We start from the raw sequence: 24250 nt of genomic DNA, 5'->3' as shown, positions 1-24250 counted from the left end.
CACCTTGCTTTATTCAACTGTAAAATCCCTAGGAAGGCTTGTCAAGTGGGGAATGAGACACGGAGCAAGAGAAACGCGAAATTCTTTATTTCTAAGGCCTCTTTCAAGGCCACAGGAGGATAGATCCGCAGCATAACAGACTTGCATGCACCGCACAACCCCTCAGGACTAAGATTCTGGCACACATCCGCAGTGATTTAGAATTACCTTTCTATTAACGGCAAAGGCTGTGGGGGTGCGTTAGTTGCATAGCGTGGCTTTCAGCCCAGAGAGTTAGTGTAGTTAGTTTTTGCCTCCGGCGGCCGCCCCCCCGCGGCTGGGAGGGTCCCACCGTTTGGTTACCTGTGGCCAGCGCGAAGGCCGGGACACTATGGAAGCGCACCGGGCCGCGACTGCGGCCGCCTTCGCACTCCACGAAGGCGGCCACCAGCCCGCATGGGCAGTGGATGTTCACGCGGGCCTCGCGGGCGCCGGCCGAGGGCGCGGGCACCAGCCCGAAGTCGAGCGCGAAGCGGCCCAGCGCCAGCACCGCGTGTCCGCACATGGAGCTATAGCCCTCGTTGTGCAGGAACAGGACGCCCAGGTGCGCGTCTGGCAGCTCGCTCTGCACCAGCACGGCCCCGTACATGTCCCGGTGGCCCCGGGGCTCAAACATAAGCCGTCGCCGCACGTGGTCAAGGTGCTGGCGCATGAAGCGCCGCTTGGCCAGCAGCGTGGGGCCGACCACCTCCGGGCACCCTGCCATAACGATGCGCAGGGGCTCGCCACCAGCGTGCATGTCCACCACTGACAGCGCCGGCGTCCCTGGGTCGTGGGGTGGCAGTAAGGGCACCGGCCGCGTGCTCTCCACTGTCTGCATCCAGGAACTCGACCACCCACCCGTAACGCCGGCGTCAAGCCCCGGGCCTATCTGTACTCGACGTGAGAAGAGCAGGACGCTTGACCTCTCTCAGGGGGCGGGGTCTCGGGCCTAGACAAGGAAGCGCGAGTCAGGGGCGGGGCTTCGGCATGGTCACCCGGGTTACCAGGAGGCGGAGCCGCCGAGGTGGCTGTGGCCCGGATGTCCGGGCGCTGCGGCTGGATCTGCTGATCCTGGATCTTCTCCAGGGGAACTTAAGAACGGCCAATGGGTGAGTGGTCACCGGGGTCCAGGGAACTGTTTGTCTTAGTCCCTTTTTCTTCTCTCTGCTGTTGGCTCTGGGCTCGGTCCGGCAGGCCGCTTCTAAATAGAGGCTCATCCCCGCCCCTTCCTCCCACCCATCTTCTGGCCAGGCCTCCTCCAGACTCTTCCCAGGATCTGGATAGTTTTGGATCCTGACAAGCTGCAGAGGGGAGGCCAGCTACGTGCTGGGAGTAAGGCCAAGCCTTTGTTGTTTTGTTCGAAATGTCACTCTGTCTGTTTGTTTCAGTACCTTTGTTTATTTAACATTCATGAGGATTGACTTCACATTTTTGAGTGCAGAAATACAGTAAGGGAAGCAGAAGCTAATTGCCGCATAACTATTGTTTCCTGCTTCGGCATCTAACATAGTTGATAGGGCCCTTCATAAAGAGGCAAGATGGTTGCAAAAAAAGCCAAAATTTTAGGCCTAGTTTACTAAAGGAAATGAAAGAGTAAAGTGAAGGGACACTGGGAGTCAGGGTTTTGTTTGGTTGATGATAAACTATTGCTTTCAGTTTATCATACTGGTTTTCAGGCCTTGGGTTTTAAGAAACGTCACCTTATTTACATTCAGATATATTTATTAAGCATCTAATAGGTGCAAAGCCCGTACAGAAAAAGCTTCCAGTTCTTTAACTTATGCCTTCTCAAAAAATTCGAACAATTCATTCCATCTATTAGTTTAGAACATCGTGATTACAGTTGGTTTAAAACTAAGTGCCAAGTAAGGTAAAGAAGCCCCTGGGTTTATTAAAAATTCAGAAATTTAATGAAAGCGAACGTATTAAATGAGGCATTTTAGTCAGTGCTATTTCTGTTTTTTCTCAGCAGCACAAGGAGAAAGAAATCAAAAGTCTACTCGAATTTGAAAGGAGAAAGGGCATTGTGGACCAGGCAGTCTCTAGATTGTTAATTCATGAAGAATTTGGGAAATGATCATTCAAGAATAATCATAAAATATATAATTCTTAAATTAATTCATATTTGACCACAGTTCTTTTGGATTTATTCCACACTAGGCTGTAGATTTCTTGAGAGCAAGGACTCTGTAATGTTCCTCTGTGGCTCTTTTGTGGTCCTTAACTAGTGGAATCTGACACTTTAATGCATGTTTACTGAATGAATGAATCAGTGAATGAAGGGTAACATGTCACTGATGAAAAATATCCTCCAGTAACTTCTACTTGTTGATGATATCAAAGACAATCTGTAGGCCCTGAATTTTTCTTGTAAAGAAGAGCTGCTTTTTGTTTTCTTTGAGGCTTAAGATCAAGGTAGTTGATTCTAAGGCAGTGGTTTCCAAATGTTGGTCAGTGTGGCCCACTGACACAGCTTTGATGAAATTTTCACCTGTCCTTGACAAAAATGACAGAAGTTAGGACAATGTAATAAGCTTTTTATAAAGGTGAATTTATTTACTTAAAAGTTTTCCCTTTATTCTGAAATTATGTCCTTTCTGCCCTCCTGATGTTATATAATGAAAGGTGATAACAGATTGTACCTGTGTGTGTGTCACGTAATGTCCTGACTGAGCAAAATGAAAAGTAGTGATTCTCTACGAATTCTCTTATTAAAATTAACAATGGAACTTCAGAGGTCTAGACCATCTAACAAAGGGAAGTGGCTGGAGCCATCGGAGTCATGCCAGATTAGGCTTTGAGTTCTGGGGATAGACCCCGCTCTGCTGGTTGAGAACCTTAATCATAAGGAACAGTATGAACAACAAGGTTCCAGTGTAACTTTCTGCAGTGTCACAGTGTAAAAGGAGAAATTTAATTTTTAAAATAAATGCTTTAAGACTTGTCATTATAATACATACCATCTTTTACTTGAAACTGTGTTTCAAATATTCAACTATTATTGCATAATTTTTTTAAATCACAAAAGATGTTACTGTACTGGCATTTGTTTTTAAAAAGCTGTCGATATTCAACCAGCATGCCTTGGACTTTACTGTGGGAAGACCCTACTATTTAAAAATGGCTCAACTGAAATATATGGAGAATGTGGGGTAAGTCTTAATGTTGTGTATTATTTCATTTGTAAAACCTTTTGGCTTTTGAAGTATTTTCACATGTAGAATATCTTTTTTCTCCATTCTGGTCATTAAAGGAATATGGAAGCATTAATAAAATCTTTGTTGTCATATTGATTGTCTATAATCTTGACAGTCACAGATAGCAATTTTTTAAACATTTTATAATTTTATAGTAATTTCTAATTATTTTTTATTAATGATGTAGTACAGTGACTTGGACTTAACATCATAAATGTAGAACACTTTGCAATTATTTTTACATGATATTAATAAGTTTTTTGTTTAATGTTACTGTTTCAGTAAATTAGTAAAAGAAATCCTTTAAGAGCATTTTACGGATATAGGCAAAAACAATGTATTTTGTTTTTTTATTTCTAAAAGACACACATGTAAACATATTTAAACTCAAATGGGATATCTTATAGAATGATTTTTTGAGGGGAAGGTGTTAATATTCTAAAATAATATCTGTACATAAAATATTGTTTTTACATATTGTAGGTGTGCCCAAGAGGGCAGAGAACAAATGCACAGAAGTATTGTCAGCCTTGCACAGAGTCTCCAGAACTTTATGATTGGCTCTATCTTGGATTTATGGCTATGCTTCCTCTTGTTTTACATTGGTTCTTCATTGAGTGGTACTCAGGGAAAAAGAGGTTAGCACTTTCTATGAATGTGTCTGGATGGAATGATATTGGAATAATTATCATTTATAAGACCTTATCAAGTAATTATACTTCTGTTATTTTAAAAATGGTACACCTGTTTTTGCTTTATATTCTGATTACTTTTGACTGTGGCAAGAAAATTTAATGATAGGGCATGCCTCAGTAATTAGTAAAGGAAGTATACTACATCTGTTTTACTCTAAATGATCTTCAAAGAATGTATTTTTAAATTTTATCAATTATAATCTTTATTGGTTTTCTACAAAGAATTGCTTATGATTACAAACTATTGTTCTAGAGCAAATATATTGTAATTTAATACTACTAATCTGTTATAATGTTAAAATGATATAGCTGCAACCTAATTATGAAAACTTATACTAACACATTACATCAACAAACATTTATTCAGCACTGTGTTTTATGTTTAGAAGATCAGGAGAGGAGATACAAAAATAACTGACATGGTTTAGAGCTATCATCTTGTAGAGAAGACAAATATATATACAACTAATTGTAATATAAATCAGTCTTAAAAATGTATAAACAAAGTGTATAAAAAGGATTATAAATAAAATGCTCTGGAATCACAAAGAATGGAAGAGATAAATTATGCCTGGTGGAATCTGAAAAACTTCAAAAAAAAGAACATTTTAGGCAGAGGAAACAGCATAAACAATGGCATGGAGGCATGAAATGTGTAATCTGTTGTGGGAGGAAGGGAAGTTTGGGTGGTCAGAATGGGGACTGCATATGAAAAGAAGGTGTTAAAAAGGAGAGTGGAAAAGGTAGATTGAGGCCAGAATGTTAATGTTCTCGATGAGGATGTGAACTTTATTCTACTGGGAATGAAGACCCACTTTCTACCCTAGTACATTTCAACCCTACTGGCTTTCCATTCCTCTAATTTCTCAGCATCTTACCCGCTTTAGGTCCTTTCCACACTATTTTCTCTGCCTGAAATATTCTCTTCTTTCTCTGTGACTTTTTACCTAGTTGCCTTTTTTCCCTTCAGATAGCAGTTTAAATTATACCTACTCATATAGGCTTTCCCTGGCCCAATCTAAAGTAGATATGTCCCCCTTATTTTTCTTTCTTAATAGCACTCTTCATTTTGTTGTTTTCGTTTTATATTTAGCACTCAACACAATTTATAGTTAGTTATGTTTGTTTCCTCATTTAACGTTCGGCCCATTCCTGACTGTAAGTTCCAGGCAGGCAGTGGCCATTTCTGTTATTCTCCGTGGAATCTCCCAAGACCAGCACAGCAGCTGGCAAGTGAAAGATGCTCACTCGGCTACTATTTGCCAAGTGAATGATTTATTGGTGAAGGTTTGGGTTTAGAGAAGTTGCATCATTGGATGTTATATTTTCCGAAGATAACTCCTGTGGAGGGTAGATTAGAGGTGAGACATCCTAGAAGGCTGTTGTCCAAGAAACAGTGATGGCCAGACTCCAGTAGTGGGAATGGAAGTGAAAAAAACTGATTAGATGGAAATAGAATAAGCACTTTTCTAGATCCTACTTCATAAATCCATGGTGATTATTTATGTTGGGAAAGCATTCATTGTTTCTCAGAATATATAAATAGATTTTTTTAAAAGCAGGTCTCATCTTTTTAATTTCTGTTATAGAATGATGAGAGATGGGGGCGAGAAAGATGTGATTCTAAAGCTAAATAGAATAAATGCTCAGTTAATTGTTGAAACCTCTCAGCTCAAAGAAAAAAGATGGGATAAGAGGTACCTCACCAAATGCATCAGAACTAACTCATCAGGTATGTTTTGAGGGAGAACCTTGGAGCAGAGGTTAGAGCTTTGGTTTGAGGGCAGAGCAGTGATCAGTGCTTAAGCAAGAAAGGAGGCGGGTTTTAAAAGGAGTTCGCATAACTATGCTTTGCCTAGGAAATTGGTAGCAAGGAACACAAGGACCAGCCCTTGCATTTTCCTGAGATGCTGCACTTAAATCAAGGAAGCAGAGGCCTAGCTGTCTGAGGCTATAGCAATGTTTCTCAACCTTTTTTTCACTGTCACCTCCTTAAGGAACCTTTATAGATAACTTCCCCCTAATTCCACCTACCGCCATTAAATTTTAATATCACAGATGCCTAAATTACTTTAATAAGTTTTGATAGCAGTTTGACAAGATACTGTAGATAAATGTGGATCTAATTTCTGCTCTTCTACGCATTTAGATACTATTGGCACAGCATTATCTGGGATGTATATCCCTTTTTTGTAAACAAGATTAAACTCTTCTTAAGTTGTTTTCATATAGGTTTGTTTTTTTCTTACCTGTTTAGATTTTTATTTTCAGGATTTACCAGTTAAATTTTTTTTTTAGAATCCATATCTTGAATCATATCCAGATTTTATTAAAGCCATTCAGCACTAAAATTTTTTTGGTAATTGTGCTTCTTTTGTTTTACTAGTTCCAGTGCACTTTTCCAACACATCACTGCATTATTTGAATGCAGTATGGCAGCTATCATCACCTTACTTGTGAGTGATCCAGTTGGTGTTCTTTATATCCGTTCATGTCGAGTATTGATGCTTTCTGATTGGTACACAATGCTTTACAACCCAAGTCCAGACTATGTTACCACAGTGCACTGTACTCACGAAGCTGTCTACCCACTGTAAGTATTTAGACTTGAGATCATTTTTTCAAAAATGATAATGATGGATTTCACTTATTTCAACATATCAAGCATTGTAAAATGGCTTCTAGGTACTGGGGAAGATATATAGAAATGATTTTCTTAAGAGATACATAGCCTGATAGGAGGAAATAGAAATTCCTCTAATCTTGGTATAATAGAAGTGAAAGTATTTTTGTGTTGGTGTTTAGAAAGTGTGTATAAACACATAAAATAAGCCATATATGTTTCTTAAGAAAGGAGTTATAAGGAAAACCTTTTTGATATGCAGCAGAGAAGCTGCTGACATACAGAAAAGAGTATGGGCTTTGGAGCTAAAGGCCAGCTTGAGTTTGAATCCCAGGTCTGCCAGTTGTTGTGTTAACGTGAACATATTCAGAGCCTCTTATAACTCAGTTTTCCCATGATAAAATGGGAATGATGATCCTTTATAAGGTGATTGTGAAGATTAAATAAATGTGCACATATCAAGTACAGTGCAATGCCTTATATATAGGAAACACCTAATAGTAGCTGGAATTATTCAAGTGCTTGAGTAATGTTCTCTTTCTTTTTTCCCCCAAATGTTTGTAATTTCCATCAGAATGTTTGTTTTACAAATATCAAATTCATAAGGTTCTGTGTAATATTATCCCAGACTACTTCATTTTTAGTTTCTGTTAATTGTTGGTGTTCATTTGATGGGTTTTTCTTGGTAAAGGTTTAATAGAAGAGTCTGATATTTATGTTCTCATAGTTAATAGCAAGTTTTCATTACATAATATGCCAATGAAATCATCCTTTTTAAGCAAGTTCTTAATAGCACTAAGCATTAAAAATACACATGCACATATGTTAAAAAGGTAATTTTCAAAAAATAAGACCCAGATATAAAGGTATTGAAAATCTTTTACATCTTCCTACCTTTAAGGCCTACAAATTATTTATTCCATGTATAGATATTATTTTCTCTGTATCTCTATGTATATAAGATTAACATTTATGTGTAAAAGACTGATAAAGTTTTTTTTATTTCATAGAATTATACCCTCAGCCTCAATTAATGAAATAATGGCTGTATAATATTCCAGCTTGAATGTACTATAAAATTTAACCAGTTTTCTATTGCTGAATATTTATTTTCTTGCTGAGTTTTATTATGTGATCCAATAAAAACCTTGTTCATAAAGTTTTTTGTGTATTCCCGATTATCTCCCTTTGATAAAATTCTGCAAGTAAAATTGCTGGATCAAAGGATATAACCATTTTTAGGATTTTGGATCTACATTTCCAAACTGCCTCCTGGAGAGGAACCAACATGCCCTTTCCAGCGGTGTACGAGTCTTTTTGGCCAACCTTCCACCAATATGAATATTCAATGGGTAGACTTAATATACTTTTTAAAACTCTTATAGGATCTTTAATTTAAATTAACAATCAATGATAAAATATTTTAAAACATATTTCTGCTAATACAATTATTTTATTTTATAGGTACACCATTGTATTTATCTATTACGCGTTCTGCTTGGTATTAATGATGCTGCTCCGGCCACTCCTGGTAAAGAAGATTGCCTGTGGGCTGGGGAAGTCCGATCGATTTAAAAGTATTTATGCTGCACTTTACTTCTTTCCAATTTTAACTGTGCTTCAGGCAGTTGGCGGAGGCCTTTTATGTAAGTTTGATGAGTACATTTATTATCATATGTGATAAACAGTATTTTCTCTGAGTATAATTTTGGAGCTTTTTTAAAAAATAGTTTTTTTTAATCCTTGAAAATAATCCATAGTATATATTTTTGCTAAAACATATAATAAGCCTTATAAAAAAATCAGGGTTTCTTGGAGTGGATTAGAAATTCTCAAGAAATTAGTGGCACTAATCAAAACTGATTTATATTTAGAGAATACTTTGTATTTGAAGCTTATGACCTAAATAAGAAGATTTTAAAACCCTGTATAAATTAAAAAACAAAAATCTGGTTTTTGCATATAAAATATGGAGGTTACTCTTGATAATGAATACTATTTACCATTAAGTTAAGTCCTAGATTTCTAGTTCCTTTATGAAAACCTTTTAGATACAGTAATTTGGAATTAGGCCTTTATAGATAATTCAGTTTCTGGCCTCTGCATCCTGAAACATTTGAAATTGTTCCAAATGGATTTCACTGCAATGTAGAATGATTAGTGGTTTCATAACCTGAATTGAATTGTTTTAAAAGAATTGTATGAAAAATAATTCAAGATTTTTTTTCTCAAATTGTCCGTCTGTTTTAGTGTGCTATAAGTTTAAGAGAAAGGTGGTATTTTGTAAGAAAAATAATTTGCTTAAAGTATTATTACTATCCTGTATTTGGAGTACAGTAGTGTCCCCCTTCTCCACAGTGTCACTTTCTGTGGTTTCAGTTACCTGAGGTCAACCGCAGTCCGAAAATATTAAACAGTTCATACAATTTAAATTGAGTGCTGTTCTGAGTACTGTGATGAGATCTCATGCCACCCTGCTCCATCCCTCCCAGGACGTAATCATCCCCTTGTCTAGCGTACCCACACTGTTACTGTATATGCTGCCCTCCTGTTAGTCACTTAGCTCAATTATCAGATCAACTGTTGGCAATATCGCAGTGCTTGTGTTCACGTAACCCTTATTTCACTTTGATAATGGCCCCAAAGCTATTCACGTAACTTTTATTACAGTATATTGTTATAATTGTTTTATTTTAAAGTTATTGTTGTTAATCTCTTACTTTTCCTAATTTATAAATTAAACTTTATCATAGGTGTGTAGATAAAGGAAAAAAAAAAACCAATGTATATTGAGTTTGGTACTATCCACAGTTTTAGGCATCCACTGTGAGTCTTAGAATGTATCCCATGTGAATAAGGGGAGACTGCTGTAGAAATTTATAGAATTTTAGACATTAAAAGCACTGAATGATCTATTTATCCTTTGAGGTTTATTGATGTATAAACTTTTCTAGAGAATAATTTAAGCTGAATTACTCTTACAGCCTTTCCCAACTGAGGTTCAACATAACGCAGAAAATTATTCGAGTAATTATTTTCTAATTTCTTCCAAATTTGGTACATAACTAGTATCATTCTAGATGCATAGGAGAGAAGTTAATTCTTTACATTCAATGGATGCCTTAAGGCAGGGCTCTTCAGAGCTGGAACAAAGATAGTTTTACATTTTTAAATAGTTGGGGGAACAAAAGAAGAGTAATATTTCTTGACATGTAAAAATTACATGAAATTCAGATTTTATTGTTTATAAAGTTTTATTGGAACACGGCCATGCCCATTTATTTATGTATTGTCCGGCTGCCTTGCTCCCACAACTGTGGAGTTGGGTGATTGGGACAGAGACTGTATGGCCTGCAAAGCCAAGATTATTTACTCTCCGGCCTTTTACATAAAAAGCTTGCTGACCCCTGCGTTTAGAGCATTAGGGCTTGATTCTCTCACAGGACTGGTGGAGAATGTTTTCGACCTTGGGGAAAGTTATATTGTTTGATTTTTTTTGATGGTTCATTCAGAAAATGTATTTAATTTTTAACATTATACCAATGTTTGTTTTTCAGATTATGCCTTCCCATACATTATATTAGTATTATCTTTGGTTACTCTGGCTGTGTACATGTCAGCTTCTGAAATTGAGGTAGGAAATCTTTTTTTCCTTTGTTAAAAATTTTTTTTCATAGATTTGACAATTGACTAGGAAAATAGTTCATATGATACGACATTGTACAGCTGATCATTTTAGTAATCCTTGGCTAATTGATGTCACTCAACATTTGGTTATGTTTATAAAAGATTGTGTACTGGACCTTATTTGCTTGCAAAATTAGTGAAGTACTCAGGCTTAATTGTCTAGCATGTTGGAGAAAAAAATTATTTCCCATAATTTACCCACATAGAAAATATTGAATTATTGAAAGGTTGAAACAACACTTTTGAGGGAAGTAAAAAAATGGGTTATCATATATAGAACTAATGTTACACTTTATTTTACAATGGCAACACTGTCATCAATAATTACATCTTACATTCCAGACCCTTCTATATTTTGTCCCCAGTTTTATTTTCTTCCTTATGGATTTTTATTTTTGCCCTCTAATATCTGTAATATTTTGATGATTTGGAAATAACATTACTAGTAACATTAGTTCTGATACTATTTGTTTTGAGATATCTATTGTGTTCCTCTATTTATTTTTCAATTACAGTTGACAATATTATTTTATATTAGTTTCAAGTATACCGCATAGTGGTTAGACATTTATATAATTTATGAAGTTATCCCCCCAATAGGTCTAGTACCCACCTGGCACCATACATAGTTATTACAATATTATTGACTATATTCCCTATGCTGTTCTTTATGTCCTGTGTCTGTTTCATAACTGCTAATTTGTACTTCTTAATCCCTTCCTGTTTTTCACCCAACCCTCAAACCCCTTCCCATATGGCACCCACTTTTCACCCAACCCTCAAACCCCTTCCCATATGGCAACCACCAGTTCGTTCTCTGTATCTGAGTCTGTTTCTGTTTTGTTTGTTTGTTTATGTCGTCTATGAGTCTGTTTCTGTTTTGTTTGTTTGTTTATGTCATTTTTGAGCTTCCACATATAAGCGAAATCATATAGTATTTTTAGTATTTCAGTGGAAGGCCACTGTTAGAAAGATCTCTTTATTTTGAGGCTAACCTCTAAGGAATAAAAGTGCCTTAGTACTCTTCCATCCTATTCTTGCTAATCTAGTGCCTATGCACTGTCTTCAACTGCCCACCTCAGTCGATGTACTTTCTCATGATTCTTAACATAAATAAAGCTCAACCCAGAGAAAGTAAGTTAACTATTTTGGAGTGCTGGAGTGTTTGCTGTTGGTACTCTATTTTTCTATTACATTAGTGAAAGAGTGAGAGGGAATGACTTTTAGGTAGAATAGTAGAGGAACTAGACAATATTTTTATGGTGATTATTCAGATGTTTTCATTTGTGTACTATCCCCATTCTCCTTTGTAATCTTTAATCAACATTGTAGTATGTTTAATTAAAGAAGATAAGCAGATTAGTTTGGGCATGTTTATCAACCCTAGGTAAAGATTTGAGGGGGAAAATGATTCGACCTTTGAATAAAATGAAGATTTTGAATTTTTATTACCCATAACTACTATAGATAGTAGTTACGTTAGATTGAAACTTGTTTCTCTGCCCTTGGGAATCTCTCCTATATAAAATATTTATGAAATAGGGACCTGAATCAGGAACAGACAGTCTAGCTTTAGGTGAGTTGATGAGCCATTTAGTAAGAGAAAACTGGTAACCTATTGCAAATTACATTTTAGTGTGTTTATTAGCACATTCAGATATTTTATAATAATTTGGTCCTTGTAATTTCTGTATAATTGTAAAGCTGTATTAAAATAAAGATTAAAAAGAAATCAGAGTAGTCACACATTATTTCTGCTCATTTCTAATTATCCAGGCAGTAGACTCCAGGAATGCTAGAGGTTAAAGAATTTGGGTGTATATACTTCCTGTTTCTCACCTATAGACTCAGTTGCAGTGATCAGGGCAAAAACGTGGAGTTTCCCTCCTAGTCATATCTTTCAGAAGAAACTGTAGTGTTTCCAGGCTTGGGTGGTGGTGTAAACTAATTTAGAGACATGGGCTCCTGACCTGGTGCTGCCTCTGAGTGCTTGTATGACGTGACGGTAGGAAGCCTCAGTTTCCTCACTTGTAAATGTAGTGGCTAGAGTGGGTGATGCCTTAGGTCCCTTTTAGCTCAAACATTCCACGATTCTGACAGTATGATTTTATATGAAAACAAATAACACATTTTAAATAAAATGTAATAAACTATCTAGCTGATTCAGCCAGATAATCTGTTTTTCTCTTTTCTCTCTTTTATAAAATTATGTAGAATTGCTATGATCTCCTGGTCAGGAAGAAAAGACTCATTGTCCTCTTCAGCCACTGGTTACTTCATGCCTATGGAATAATCTCCATTTCCAGAGTGGATAAACTAGAGCAAGATTTACCCCTCTTGGCTTTGGTACCCACACCAGCCCTTTTTTATTTGTTCACTGCAAAATTTACTGAACCTTCACGAATACTCTCAGAAGGAGCCAATGGACACTAAAATGCCACACAAAAAAAACCAAAAACCAAAAAACAAAAACCTAAACCTAAGAAGTATTCCTTTTTTTTTTTTTTGAAGTATTCTTAATAAAAAAGTAAAGAAATAAAAAATAGTTTTAGTACTTTTCTGTCACACATGGAAATAACATTGTCAATATATGTTAATGTTTTTGTTGACTTTGTTTTTGTTTTTTGACCTAAGAGACTTGATGATTAGACTTGGAAAAGACAAAATACTATAATACTCTGTTACACAGTATAATATACTATACACTTAGAGCACACTATTATATGACACTATTCGGTCTATTAGGAAGCACTTGCCTCTTGCAACAGTTTAGTTATTCTTTAGAGCAAAATCATGTTTCTGTGTACTTAGCAATGTGTTGTTTTACTTTTTGTTAAAATCTTTAACAAGTATAATCTGAAATCCTTAGCATTGGTACAGTTATGCATGCCTGTTATTTTTCAATTTGTTTTTCAAGTCAAATGAATTACTTATGGGGGTCTTTTAGCAAACATGGAAATAAAGTATGTTGTTTTTTGTTATCTATTTATTTTCACCAATACAGTATTTTAATCTATTACAAAAATAGAGCATAATTTATATAACAGATTTTTTCTTTACAGGTAGTTTGGTTTACGATATCTTCAGATTATTCCTGTAAAGAAAAACAATAGTTAAAAGCTTAACTTCAAAAAGTCTCAAATGTTCTGACATTTGTATTTTGCCATACTAGTTGTGGAAATTCAAAATAGTAAATAGTAAGATTAGTGTCTTTTTCTCAAATGAATAAATGCATGTACTCACATGTTCCCTTTCTCTTACATCTCATTCTTTAAGGATAGATACACACGCCACATTTTTTTGATTCTGGGACACATTTTTTTTCACATTCTGACATCTCTGAATTAGGCTGCATCTTATTATTGATGGCTTCTTAGATTTAACAAAATACAAATATACACAGCATATAAACAGTTTTCCTGTGGTTGGTTGGTGTTAAGTGTTGCTGCTTGTCAATTTTTATTCTCTGAAGACATCAAGAGACTTATGGTTGCAACCATGGAAGCAAAATAAGACTTTTAGCACTTAACCTGATAATCTGACCATGTTTATCCATTTATGTTGTTTAGAATTGCTTCTGCTATTGGTGGGGGTTGTATGAGTTTATTAAATCTCAAACTTTAAGACTTCATTGACAATTGCAAATTATGAAAGTGTACTCACTTTTTCTGTAGTTTTGTTTATGCCTTTTGAATTCACAGCAGTTGTATCCTTGAAGTTATTTTGTTAGTTTTTCTTTGTTACTGTATTTTTTATAGTACCTCCAACCACTGGGAAATGGGCTTTTTTGATACGTTTGTGTTTGTTCATTTCTGTAGGAATAAAAATAAAATGTAAAAGTTGTATATGTATTTCACACAGCTTTGAATGGTTATTAGTGTCTATTAAAGTTCTAAGTTGTCCAAAGAATCCTCAGCTGGAAAGGGAAGTCTAGGGGGTCATGTAACCGATTACCAGGACTTTTCTTGTCCCACTATATTTAGAGCCATTTTAACAGTTATCTTCTCCTCTGATGTCCTATTTTAGCAGAAAAATGTTAATGCAAAAGAAGAAATCGTACAAATATGATTACAAGTCCTTAAATGCAAAGAATTTCAAGAATACTTAATACATATCTGCATTTTTTGCTTTCTTAAGAACAAGACTAGAACAATTCATAGCAATTGTGATTGCTAATGTTACTAAATAATTTGTTAAAACGTGGTTATTAAAAATGTACAAAAACTACCCATGTTCTAGCTTAACTTTGTTTTGACATGGTCCTTGTGCATTATAACTCTCATTGCTCTAGTAATTAATTTTGCTAACTAGTGCTGGATAGGCAACTTAAAAGTCAAAATATCTTGATTAATTTGGGTCAATTGATAAATTTAAGTTACATTGTTATATATAAGTCTAAAACCATTGGTTTGTTCAACTTGACTTGACTGCACATCGGAGCTAGCTGGACAGATTTCTAAAAACATTCCCAGACATGATGGTGTATGGGCCAAACAGAATAATATTTAAAACTTTCTCCAGGTGATTCTAATGTTTGAGAACCATGGTCTAAACTCTCTTTCTAGTCAAGATGTTAATTTTTCCAAGAAATCTTTCAACAATTTCTGGGCAAATGATTTTTTAAATTATTATTTCTTACTGAAATTTTGGTTCTGCTTGAATTATAACTATATGTTTTTTTTCTTCCAGAATTAAATGAACAAAATACAGATAATTGTATCAAGTCTTTTTCCATCACAATAACAAAAATAACTGTAACAGTTATATGAATTATTTGATCTTTCAAAGTATCTCTTGGCCTAAAAAAGTCTCTGTAGAGCATTTATCCAGTTAAGACATTTGGTTAGTACACAAATCGTTTATCGGTAACCTAAGTTATAGTATATAAATTGGTATAGTATATAAATTATAGTATATGGTATATAATTTTTGGAATTTTAAAACAGTTCTTTTTAATACTTCTTTAAACATTTGTGCTCAGTTACTATTTGGTTTCGGTATATACTAAGAACTCATTTACCTTTTGTGTCCAAGAAAGAATATTTAAGGCAAAAAGTAACGATCAGAGTTTTCGGGATGAAGTCTGGTATTTCACACTGTGACAAGCCAGTCCTCCACTCTTGTCTGTTGGTACCCTTGGCAGATCTCCATTCAGCCATCTATTGCAGTTCCTGGCCAGACCATGTCTGCTGCTCCTCTGGGCAGACATCCTTGTATTTCCAACACCCCAAAGACTTAGAGGTCCCTCTTTACCCTCTCATAGCCACTGGAATCCATTGGATTCTAATCATCTCACTTGTCTCTTTCTCCCATCATGTGCACTTTGAGGTTCAGGGACTAGGTTTCATTCAACTTTTAACAGCAGCATTTGCTCTGGTTCCAGACTCGAAAGGTCCTCAACATGTTAATGAAACTAGTGCAGTGATCCTGAAGGAGGGGGCCAGGACCTGCATAGCTGCAATGACATAGTGTGTCCAGAAGAGGACAGGAGAGGGCTGCCGAGCTGGAAGAGAGCAAGGGCTTCTTTAGAAAGTCCACCTGTGAGAGAAGCCATTCAACAGGGACATTCAAAAGCTAAGAGATTACAGGTGGCTCAGAGATGGCCAAGTGATTCAAGGGGCCAAGGCTGACCTTTAACACCTCAGGAGGGTGGTAGATTTTAGGGATCTGAGTGCCTAATACAGGTCTAATGCTTTATTACCGCTGTCAGTTACCTGTATTTTACAACCAGAGAAACTGAGGAATGGAGGTTAAATAATAGGTAAGAAGCGAAGTTGAGATTTGAGCCCAGGTCCACTGTCCGCCAAAGCCCATATGGTGCCAGTGCTTCAGGAGCAGACATAAGTAGAGCTAGGGAAGCAGAAATCATCCTTCAGATCTCAGCTCCATTTCCAGTTCTTCAGAGACCTCTCCCGATTCCTTAACTAGGTCAAGTCTCCTTCTGAGATTCTTAAGTTCTTATGCCCCACCTTCAGTATACTTATGACACTTGAAATTTTACATACATTACATAATACCTGATTCTCCCACCATACCAGGAGTGGGCAATTCTGCTACCATGGCAGAGCTGAGTGGTTTCTACGAACACCTTTTGTGGCTTGCAAAACCAAAAACATCTGGCCCTTTAAAGTTTGCCAACCTCTGTACCTGTGATTTCCATTTGAGCAGGGACTAGATCTGTTTTCATTCACTATTGTAATCCCAGAGCCTAACATAATACTTGGCACAAAATAGGCATTCAATAAATGCTTGTTGATTACAGTTTAGAGTTAAGAGTGAAACATGGGTGGAACCTAAAATCAGGAGGAATTTCAATTTATCAGTATGTTCAATTGAAAACATTCCGGTGGCTGAAAATGGTACTGATTTTTAATTGAAATTCTTCCAACCAATAATTTATTGACTGAAAATATATTTTCAGTAAGAATATGTATATATAACGTTAAGTGACACTCTTTTCATTTTAAATGACGGAAGGGGAACATTTTAATTTTTTCCAAATTATAGTAACAGAGTAACAGAGCTCATTCATCATTATGTGGCCTAGAACAAAGAAGTCATCCCTTATTCTCTTATTTGGCTCAGTCTATATGATTCTTAGACATTGCCATACTGCCAACGAAGTTCACCCACTCCTTGAGTGACCAACAGAGAATATGATGTCAGTATCAACACCGTAGTTCAGATGTTGGCAAACCTATTCTCTAAAGGGTCAGAGATTAAACATTTTAGGCTTTGAGAGGCACATGATCTCCGTCACAGCTACTGTGCCATTGTAGCACAAAACCAGCCATATGTAATATATAAATGAATAAGCATGGCCATGTTTCAATAAAAACTTATTTATGGACATAGAAATTTGAATTCCATATAATTTTCTGGTGTCATGAAATATTATTCTTTTTATTTTTTTTTCTCCAACCATTTAAAAATATAAAAACCATTCTTAGCTCTGGGCCTTATAAAAACAGGAGGGAGCAGGGTTGGCCTCCAGCCTGGAGTTTACTGACCCCTGCTGTAGATAATAGACTTGCTCAGGGATCTTCATACCATCCTTAATATCTGGGAATATGGGGAGCAACTGAGAATATGGGGTAGAATTCAAAGCTAAATGCCTCTAAGTTTCAATTTCTCTATAGTTTTCATCAGTCTATAAACTTTCCTTAAGGTCTGCTGTTTGGTTATGTTAATGACAACTTGACCAGAAATTGTGGTCACGAGAGATGTACATAAATGGTCCCTAAACTCTTCTGATCTTTCATTTATGTCATATGTCCCAATTTATTTATTCATTTTAAATTTATACACACATATATGGTCCCCAAACTCTTCTGACCCTTCACTTAACATCAAGTACCCCAGTTTACTCATACATTTCAAATTTTATATACACACATAATATGTACAACATTAAGCATAGACAAAAATAGATATTTTAACAGATAACAAAATATTAAATATAAACAGGACTTTTAATATCTGCTTCCTGTGTGTAGAGTGATCGTCACGACCCACTTTGGAGATCCTTGATTGTTCTAGAATCTAGACTCTGTGATCTAGAGTCTACATCATAGCCAAATCTCAATGCACTGGCCTTCAACTATAGTCGGAAGAAGTAGGAGAGAGCTCCGATGTGGTCACGAGAGAGCACTACTCCCCATGTGCGGTATCAGCCAGGACTGGGCCTGGGGCTGGAGTTTTAGATCTAGCCACCTCGTTACTTAAAGGGGAAGAAGATATCTTGCTGTATTGTCTAGATGGGAAGATCTGAAAAGTAAATGTTCATTCATTCTCTAATTTTACTAGTATCTGTTAAGTACCTATTAAAAGTGGGAGGCACTTTTGCTATACACTGGCAATAAGTGGTGTACAAACAAAATGGTCCAGGCCTTCATGGAGCTTATGATGTTGCAGGAGAGACAGACAAAACACAAGCAAACGGAAATGAAATAACAGCTAGTTGTAACAAATCTCATAAGGAAATAAATAGTATGTTAGGATAGAGAATAATTTAGATTGGAGGTTCTTGTAAGATGACTCTGAGGAGTTGACATTGTCAGTCTAGATCTGAACCCCGTGCCCCTCGGAGGAAAGAGTATTCCAGGCTTATGGAGGTGATAGGGTTTATAATGCAGGGGGCACTGCTTAAAGCACAATTGTTACTAATGATAAATATTTCACCTGAATTATTAGCTTTGGTTTCTAGAAAAAAAATGAGTAGACTAGATAATCTGAAAACCTTCTTTGTATTATAACACACCTAGACACGTAGGAGAGAGAACTAATTTTTTCTGCAATGCAGAAGTTGCAAGCAAGCAAGGGAAACCCTCAAGGCTCTCCAAAAGAGGGAGTAAACTCCTGAGCAGTGAGAGTGAGCACTGGCTTTGTCTGCAGCCTGGAGAGGGAGACTAGGGAGGGTGGGCTTCCTCCTAACTCGGAGGGGGATGCCAGAGAGAAGGCCTTGAGTTCCTTCCAGGCAGGCAGCTGGGACAGACAACCCTTCATAAAGACCCTATTTACCCCTCTGGGAATGAAGGAAGGAGGGAAATGGAGCTGGAGAGCAGTATGTAAGAGAATTTCATTGTATCATGTTCTAGTTCTTGGGGGGAAAATATCGTAAGTAAATATAGAAAAATGTTAATATTTCACAATGCTTGATGCTGGATATAGAGATATACAGGGGTGTGTGTGCGTGTGTGTGTGTGTGTGTGTGTGTTTATACATTTTACACGTGCAACATTTCCAAATATTAACTGGAACTTGTTCAAGTTATCTGGAACAAGTGCAGTTTAATTAAGAGTCAAATATTTACTTATACTGATTGCCTATCAAATGAACTCAAATTTTAATTAAATGACTGTACTGTTTAGATGGAATAAAATGAATGGCACACACTATATTGTCCTATTATTTAATTTTGAGGGGTTTATTTTCATTCAAAGCAACTGTTACTCTATTCTGAATATGATACTTTAAATTGAAAATAGACGTAAAAATTGAAAGTCCTGCTGAGAGACTGAATATTCAAACTGACAGTGGCCAGACCCTATATAATAGAACTCTGACCTCTGCAGCTGGCCCAGAGCAGTCCTAACTTGGTCAATGGCTGACATCTTCCCTACTTTTTGACCCTTCTAACTCAGGACCAATCAGAGAAAGCCAAATACTCTCACTAATGGATCACATAGAATGTCTTGCTTCTAGTTAGCCTGATGCCAGCTTCCCCAGGCCGACAACCTCCGATCAATGTGCACCTGAAGGCTTCTCTTTTCTTTTTCACAATAAACCTTTTCCACTACCCTGCCCGCCTGTGAATCTCTGCCAAATGCAAGTAATGGTAACCCTGTCTCCCTTGCTATACCAAGCTTTATGACTCTGCTTGTTCCCATTTAGGTGGTCGTCCTTTATCTCTACACTGCAATTCTACGCTTTCCATAGGTTGTTAGTCAATGAGACAGTCCTCGAAATATATGAAAAGGGGAATATGATATTAGTTATTCAGCTTTTCAATATAGTTTATTTAAATTTGCTCCAATGCAAAGATTCCATCAGGTTTCAGACAATAAATGGAAGATTCGCTCATATGAAAATAATGCAATTAACATTTAGAGATGATTTTGCTCTTAAAATACTGCTTCATCTACAGTTGCAGGGATGGCCTGGCCTAGCAAAGAAAATACGAAGTGAAGCAAGGCCCACTGGGACCTATTATGCATTATACATAATAAATATCACCTGGCACCAGAGGGACCACCGAAATAGCTTTTTGGCTGATAAGAAAGCTTACGCACAAAATTCTTCATTGGCTGCAAAAAACATTATTTCTCCTGTCAGCAATATCCTCAGAACATTGTTTTAACCAATTAATTCTATCACTTTATCACATTTTACTTTTATTTTTATCTCATTTTGCTTTCTAAAGCTCACCTTTATAATTACTGATGTAATGATATGCTCTTTAAAAGTAAACCTTAATAACCTTTAATAAGCTCATACACTTGCTCAACAATATTGTTTTCATTTCACCACTCCATCTCTCCCCTGCATACTCTTCTCCTGCCTTCTCCCCAGCCTTCTCTATCTCCACCATCCCACCTCATCAAGGGATTCCACCTTGGGACCCCTGGGCAATACCCGTGCAAGGGCTCGCCTCCATTTCTCACTGCAGCACTAACTTGAACAGAGCTCTGCAGCCCTATCATGACAGAGTAGGGATTAAGGATGAAGTTGATATTCCCCTGGAGAGACTGGCTGCTTGCTCACAAGGCAACCCTGTTATATAGGCTGTATGAACATCTCAGAAGCCTCAGAAGCATCATTAGATTTTCAGAGAAGGTAATAGTTGCTTGTTTTTAATGCTAAACTCACCTTTGGAAGAAAAGATAAAATGATGCTCAATATCTTCTGTTTTAAGAAGACAGGAAAGTACGTAAAGCAGTTTTCAAAGACTTCTTTGAAAAATGTTTAAAATAAGAGTTTTTTAAAAATTAGAAAAATAAGTTAAGATTTAGTTACTTAGAAAACTCAAGTAGGAGGGAGACTGATCCAACCAATGAGAATCAGTGTTCAGCTGAATGTCTGTGACATGATTTAGGGATGAATTACAGGGATAACTAAATTATTTAGTAGGCACTCTTTTTTTTCGGGGAGGAGGGCTCTTTTGATGTCACCAGCTACAGTAAAAGAGCAGGAAGTTCTTTGTTACCCAAAGCTCTTGAGATGCTACTTACGAGGATGGCCCACAGCTAATCCGTGTTCCGTAAGAAGACGCAGCTCTGCAAGATTCCCTTGTAGCCAGTTGCTGATATGCTCAATTTTTTCATCTCTTTCACTTAGCTTGTCTGTTAGATTTTTTATTTCTTTCAAGGTTTCTTCACCATCACATACCAAATTCTAAAAATAAAAGATAACATTTTGGGCGTGTGATTATAAATCGCAACAAAAGAAATAAAAACCATATTCGATTGAGTGAATCATATCCAAGACAAAAATATATATGCAAAATTGGTATTAGGCATGCAAAATAAATGGGTGTACACTGCACATTCACAAAGTTCTATAAATGATCTCAGAAAAATAGATTGGTAAATGAGAAGATTTAAAAGATTAAATCTCGCTGAACTAAAATTATTTTTCAAAGATTAATATTCTTTTATTGAGATATAATTGACAATATATTAATTTCAGGTATAGAACATAATAATCCAATATTTGTATATATTGTAAAATGATTACCATAATAAGTCTAGTTTAACGTTATCACCACATAGTTACAAAATTTTTTCTTGTGATGAGAACTTTTGAGATGAACTCTTTTAGCAACTTTCTAAAATATACAATACAGTATTATTAACTATAATTGCCATTCCCTACATCGCCATGGCTTATTTTATAATGAAATTTGTACTTTTTGACAAATTTCACCCGTTTCATACCCCAGCCCCCGCACCACCACCCCACAACTCCCAACCACCAGTGTTCCCATAGTGTTCTATGAGTGAACTCAAATTTTTAACTGCATCAGACAGCAGCGGTGGTAGCATGAAAAGCCAGCTCACTTTCAGAGCAGCACAGAACTGCCGAGGAGACTCAGGTTGGCTTAATATTTAAAAGAAAGAATTTTGGAGTCAGGCTGGATCTACATCTCCACTAGTTTATTAACTGTTTGGTCTTGGGCAAGTTACTTGAATTCTGAGTCTCAGTAGCTTCATCTGAAAGAGGCACTATTCATACTTTCCTTTAACCTTTAAGAGTTAAACAAGGATCATATCAAACTTTAAAAACTTAGAAAGTGGCAGAGCCAGGATTTAAACTCCAGCCTACCTGCCTGTAAAGTGGAAGGAGTGGAGATTCTGCATGGCTGGTAAAACATGGAGTTTAGATGGAGTTCAGAACTGACAACTTTGTCCTAAAACAATGTGTTCAATTTGAGCTTGTTAAAAAAAAAAAAAAAGTAGCATCCACTTTAACTGAAGTGGTAGTGTGGGAAGTTTCTCCCAAAATTAAGATTTCATAGTGATATTTGGCACAAAGGATACATTTTAGTATGTGATGGTCACAGTAGCTCTGTCATTCCCCAGTAATCCTATCCTCTATTGGTGCACATATACACACACACACATGCACACACTTATTAAGTAAATATTTTTGGAAATATGATAGAGAGATAACACAAAAAACTTACCTTTATGGTGATCTGAAAGTCAGCCCACAAACGCAAATATTGTGCTAAAATAAAGATTTTCAAAATGCAAAGTTTACTGAAACAATTTAAACATTTTGATAAAAGTAATGCTATTTGTTTTTTCAACAATTGTTTTTATCTACAAATTTCTACTTTCAAAATGACAGAACTGGCTGGACTTGCTCTCTCACTGCAAACAAGCAGAAAATAGGACATCAGACATGCGTGTAAGTCTTAAGATGATTCCAGTCCCCAGCTACTGAATTACTCCTCAGACATCAAGTTGCCCCAGCTGATGTCATGTGGAGCAGATGTGAGTTGTCTCCACCAAGCTCTGACCAAATTGGCAATTTGTGAGCAAAGTAAGTGATTTGTAATATTTGTTATGCTGCAATAGATAATTGGTTCAAGACACTTCACAAAATACGATATACAAGTGGCCAAAAGGCACATGAAAAGATATTTGACAACCTTAGTCATCAGGGAAATACAAATTAAAACCACAATGAAATACCATTATATGCCTGTTAAAATGGCTAAAATATTAACAATTTGAAGTGTTTTGACAATTTTAAGTGTGGGTGAGAATGCAGAGTATCCCGTAGCTAGCGGAATGATAAATTTGTAGAACCACTTTGGCAAACTAACCCTAGAACTCAGCAATTCCACTCCTCAGTATTTACCAAAAAAAAAAAATTAAAAAAAAAACATTCACGAAAACACTTGTAGACATACAGCAACCCCAAACTGGAAACAATTAAAATGTCCTACAGCTGGTGAATGAATAAACAAAAGATATAGTATACTACTATTATACAGCTACAAAAAGGAACTAGCCAATGATACATGCAACAACATGAATGGATCTTACAAAACAGTTAGCTGAGTGAACGAAGCCAGGTACCAGTGTGCATACTCTATCATTCCATTTATATCCAATCCTTAGTGATGGGAAGCAGATCAATGGTTTCCAAAAACTAGAGGTGGAATGGGACCCAATTACAAAGGGACACAAGATAAATTTTTCAGGGATGAAATGTTCTGTATCTTGCTTGTGGTGGTAGTGGTTACCATGGTATGCACACTTGCCAAAACTCACTGAATTTAAGACAGATGCATTTTATTGTATGTGAATCAGTAACATTTGATTTAAAATGATTTAAGCAAAACAAAAAACTTTATTTTTTGTACGTGAAGGTCACCCATGACACATTACTTACTCTGATGAGCTATCAGATTCCAAGACAGGTTACTTGAGATGTGTGTGAAGTCTTCTTCTCCCTGTTTGTATTGCTCTATCCTTTTCTTCAGATATGCAATGTACTGGAAATTAAAGGCATGTAATTGCTTTAAGAAGTTTAGTTACTGTAGGTTAGTTATCCATGCAGTCACTCAGCAAACATTTATTGATTCCTCCTCTGTGCCATCGACTATTCTAGGTGCAAGGGTAACGCTGATGAACAGAACCTTTGTCAAGCTTACATTCTGGTGAGGGAGATAAAGGATCCTGCTTTCTAGTAAGCACTTCAGCACCCAAATAGACATGGCATTCTGAATATAATTTTCCACAAAAAAGAAATTTAAAAATATTCTGCCTAATGCATTGTGTCCATACACACACACACACACACACACACACACACACACACACGCACACACACACAAATGTTCCTTATACAAAATGTGTATGCAGGGAGTGTCACAAGGCAGCAATTCTGCCTGACTGGAGGAGTTGGGCATAAGATCTCCGAGGGAGGGTTCATCGAGTCAGGAGACCCCACGGAACTGCTCACTCAAGTCGAATGTTTCATTGGGTTGGGTGATGGTGGTAGTAGTGAGTTGG

At 36.6% G+C, this 24250-nt stretch overlaps 3 protein-coding genes across 5 annotated transcripts in view; 1 reads left to right on the top strand and 2 right to left on the bottom strand.

Moving 5' to 3' along the window:
- L3HYPDH (trans-L-3-hydroxyproline dehydratase) overlaps nucleotides 1-964 on the bottom strand; it is a 9704-nt gene extending 8740 nt beyond the window's left edge. Inside the window, exon 1 of the mRNA XM_006920132.3 lies at nucleotides 343-964. Coding sequence (XP_006920194.1) covers nucleotides 343-859 — 517 coding nt within the window. The 5' untranslated portion in view covers nucleotides 860-964. The remainder of the gene's footprint in view (nucleotides 1-342) is intronic.
- Nucleotides 965-1017: 53 nt separating this feature from the next.
- JKAMP (JNK1/MAPK8 associated membrane protein) lies at nucleotides 1018-14450 on the top strand. Of its 3 annotated transcripts, none has more exons than XM_006920130.3 (7): nucleotides 1018-1130; nucleotides 3082-3173; nucleotides 3702-3856; nucleotides 6300-6506; nucleotides 8001-8182; nucleotides 10094-10170; nucleotides 12438-14450. In XM_006920130.3, exons 1-7 carry the CDS (start codon nucleotides 1127-1129, stop codon nucleotides 12654-12656), a joined length of 936 nt encoding a protein of 311 aa, XP_006920192.1. In that variant the 5' UTR covers nucleotides 1018-1126; the 3' UTR covers nucleotides 12657-14450. The 3 variants fall into 3 exon arrangements, with proteins under 3 accessions (XP_006920192.1, XP_006920193.1, XP_015451579.1); XM_006920131.3 differs by having other exon boundaries at nucleotides 1028-1130; nucleotides 3100-3173; XM_015596093.2 differs by lacking the exon at nucleotides 3702-3856 and having other exon boundaries at nucleotides 1055-1130; nucleotides 3050-3173.
- CCDC175 (coiled-coil domain containing 175) overlaps nucleotides 13296-24250 on the bottom strand; it is a 53629-nt gene continuing 42674 nt past the window's right edge. The window contains exons 17-21 of the mRNA XM_006920539.2: nucleotides 23628-23730; nucleotides 22408-22451; nucleotides 20954-21116; nucleotides 20358-20418; nucleotides 13296-13317 (exon numbers count right to left, since the gene is read on the bottom strand). Of these exons, the coding sequence (XP_006920601.2) occupies nucleotides 13296-13317; nucleotides 20358-20418; nucleotides 20954-21116; nucleotides 22408-22451; nucleotides 23628-23730 (393 nt within the window). The remainder of the gene's footprint in view (nucleotides 13318-20357; nucleotides 20419-20953; nucleotides 21117-22407; nucleotides 22452-23627; nucleotides 23731-24250) is intronic.

This window comes from Pteropus alecto, unplaced genomic scaffold, assembly GCF_000325575.1.
Source record: "Pteropus alecto unplaced genomic scaffold, ASM32557v1 scaffold86, whole genome shotgun sequence".
Taxonomy (NCBI): domain Eukaryota; kingdom Metazoa; phylum Chordata; class Mammalia; order Chiroptera; family Pteropodidae; genus Pteropus; species Pteropus alecto.
This window is presented reverse-complemented; position numbering and strand designations above follow the sequence as displayed.

Coding starts and splice junctions, on each gene's coding strand:
- JKAMP (XM_006920130.3), top strand. Junction 3,857..6,299: donor TGGTACTCAGGGAAAAAGAG/GTTAGCACTTTC, acceptor TTGTTTTACTAG/TTCCAGTGCACTTTTCCAAC. Junction 8,183..10,093: donor AGTTGGCGGAGGCCTTTTAT/GTAAGTTTGATG, acceptor TTTGTTTTTCAG/ATTATGCCTTCCCATACATT.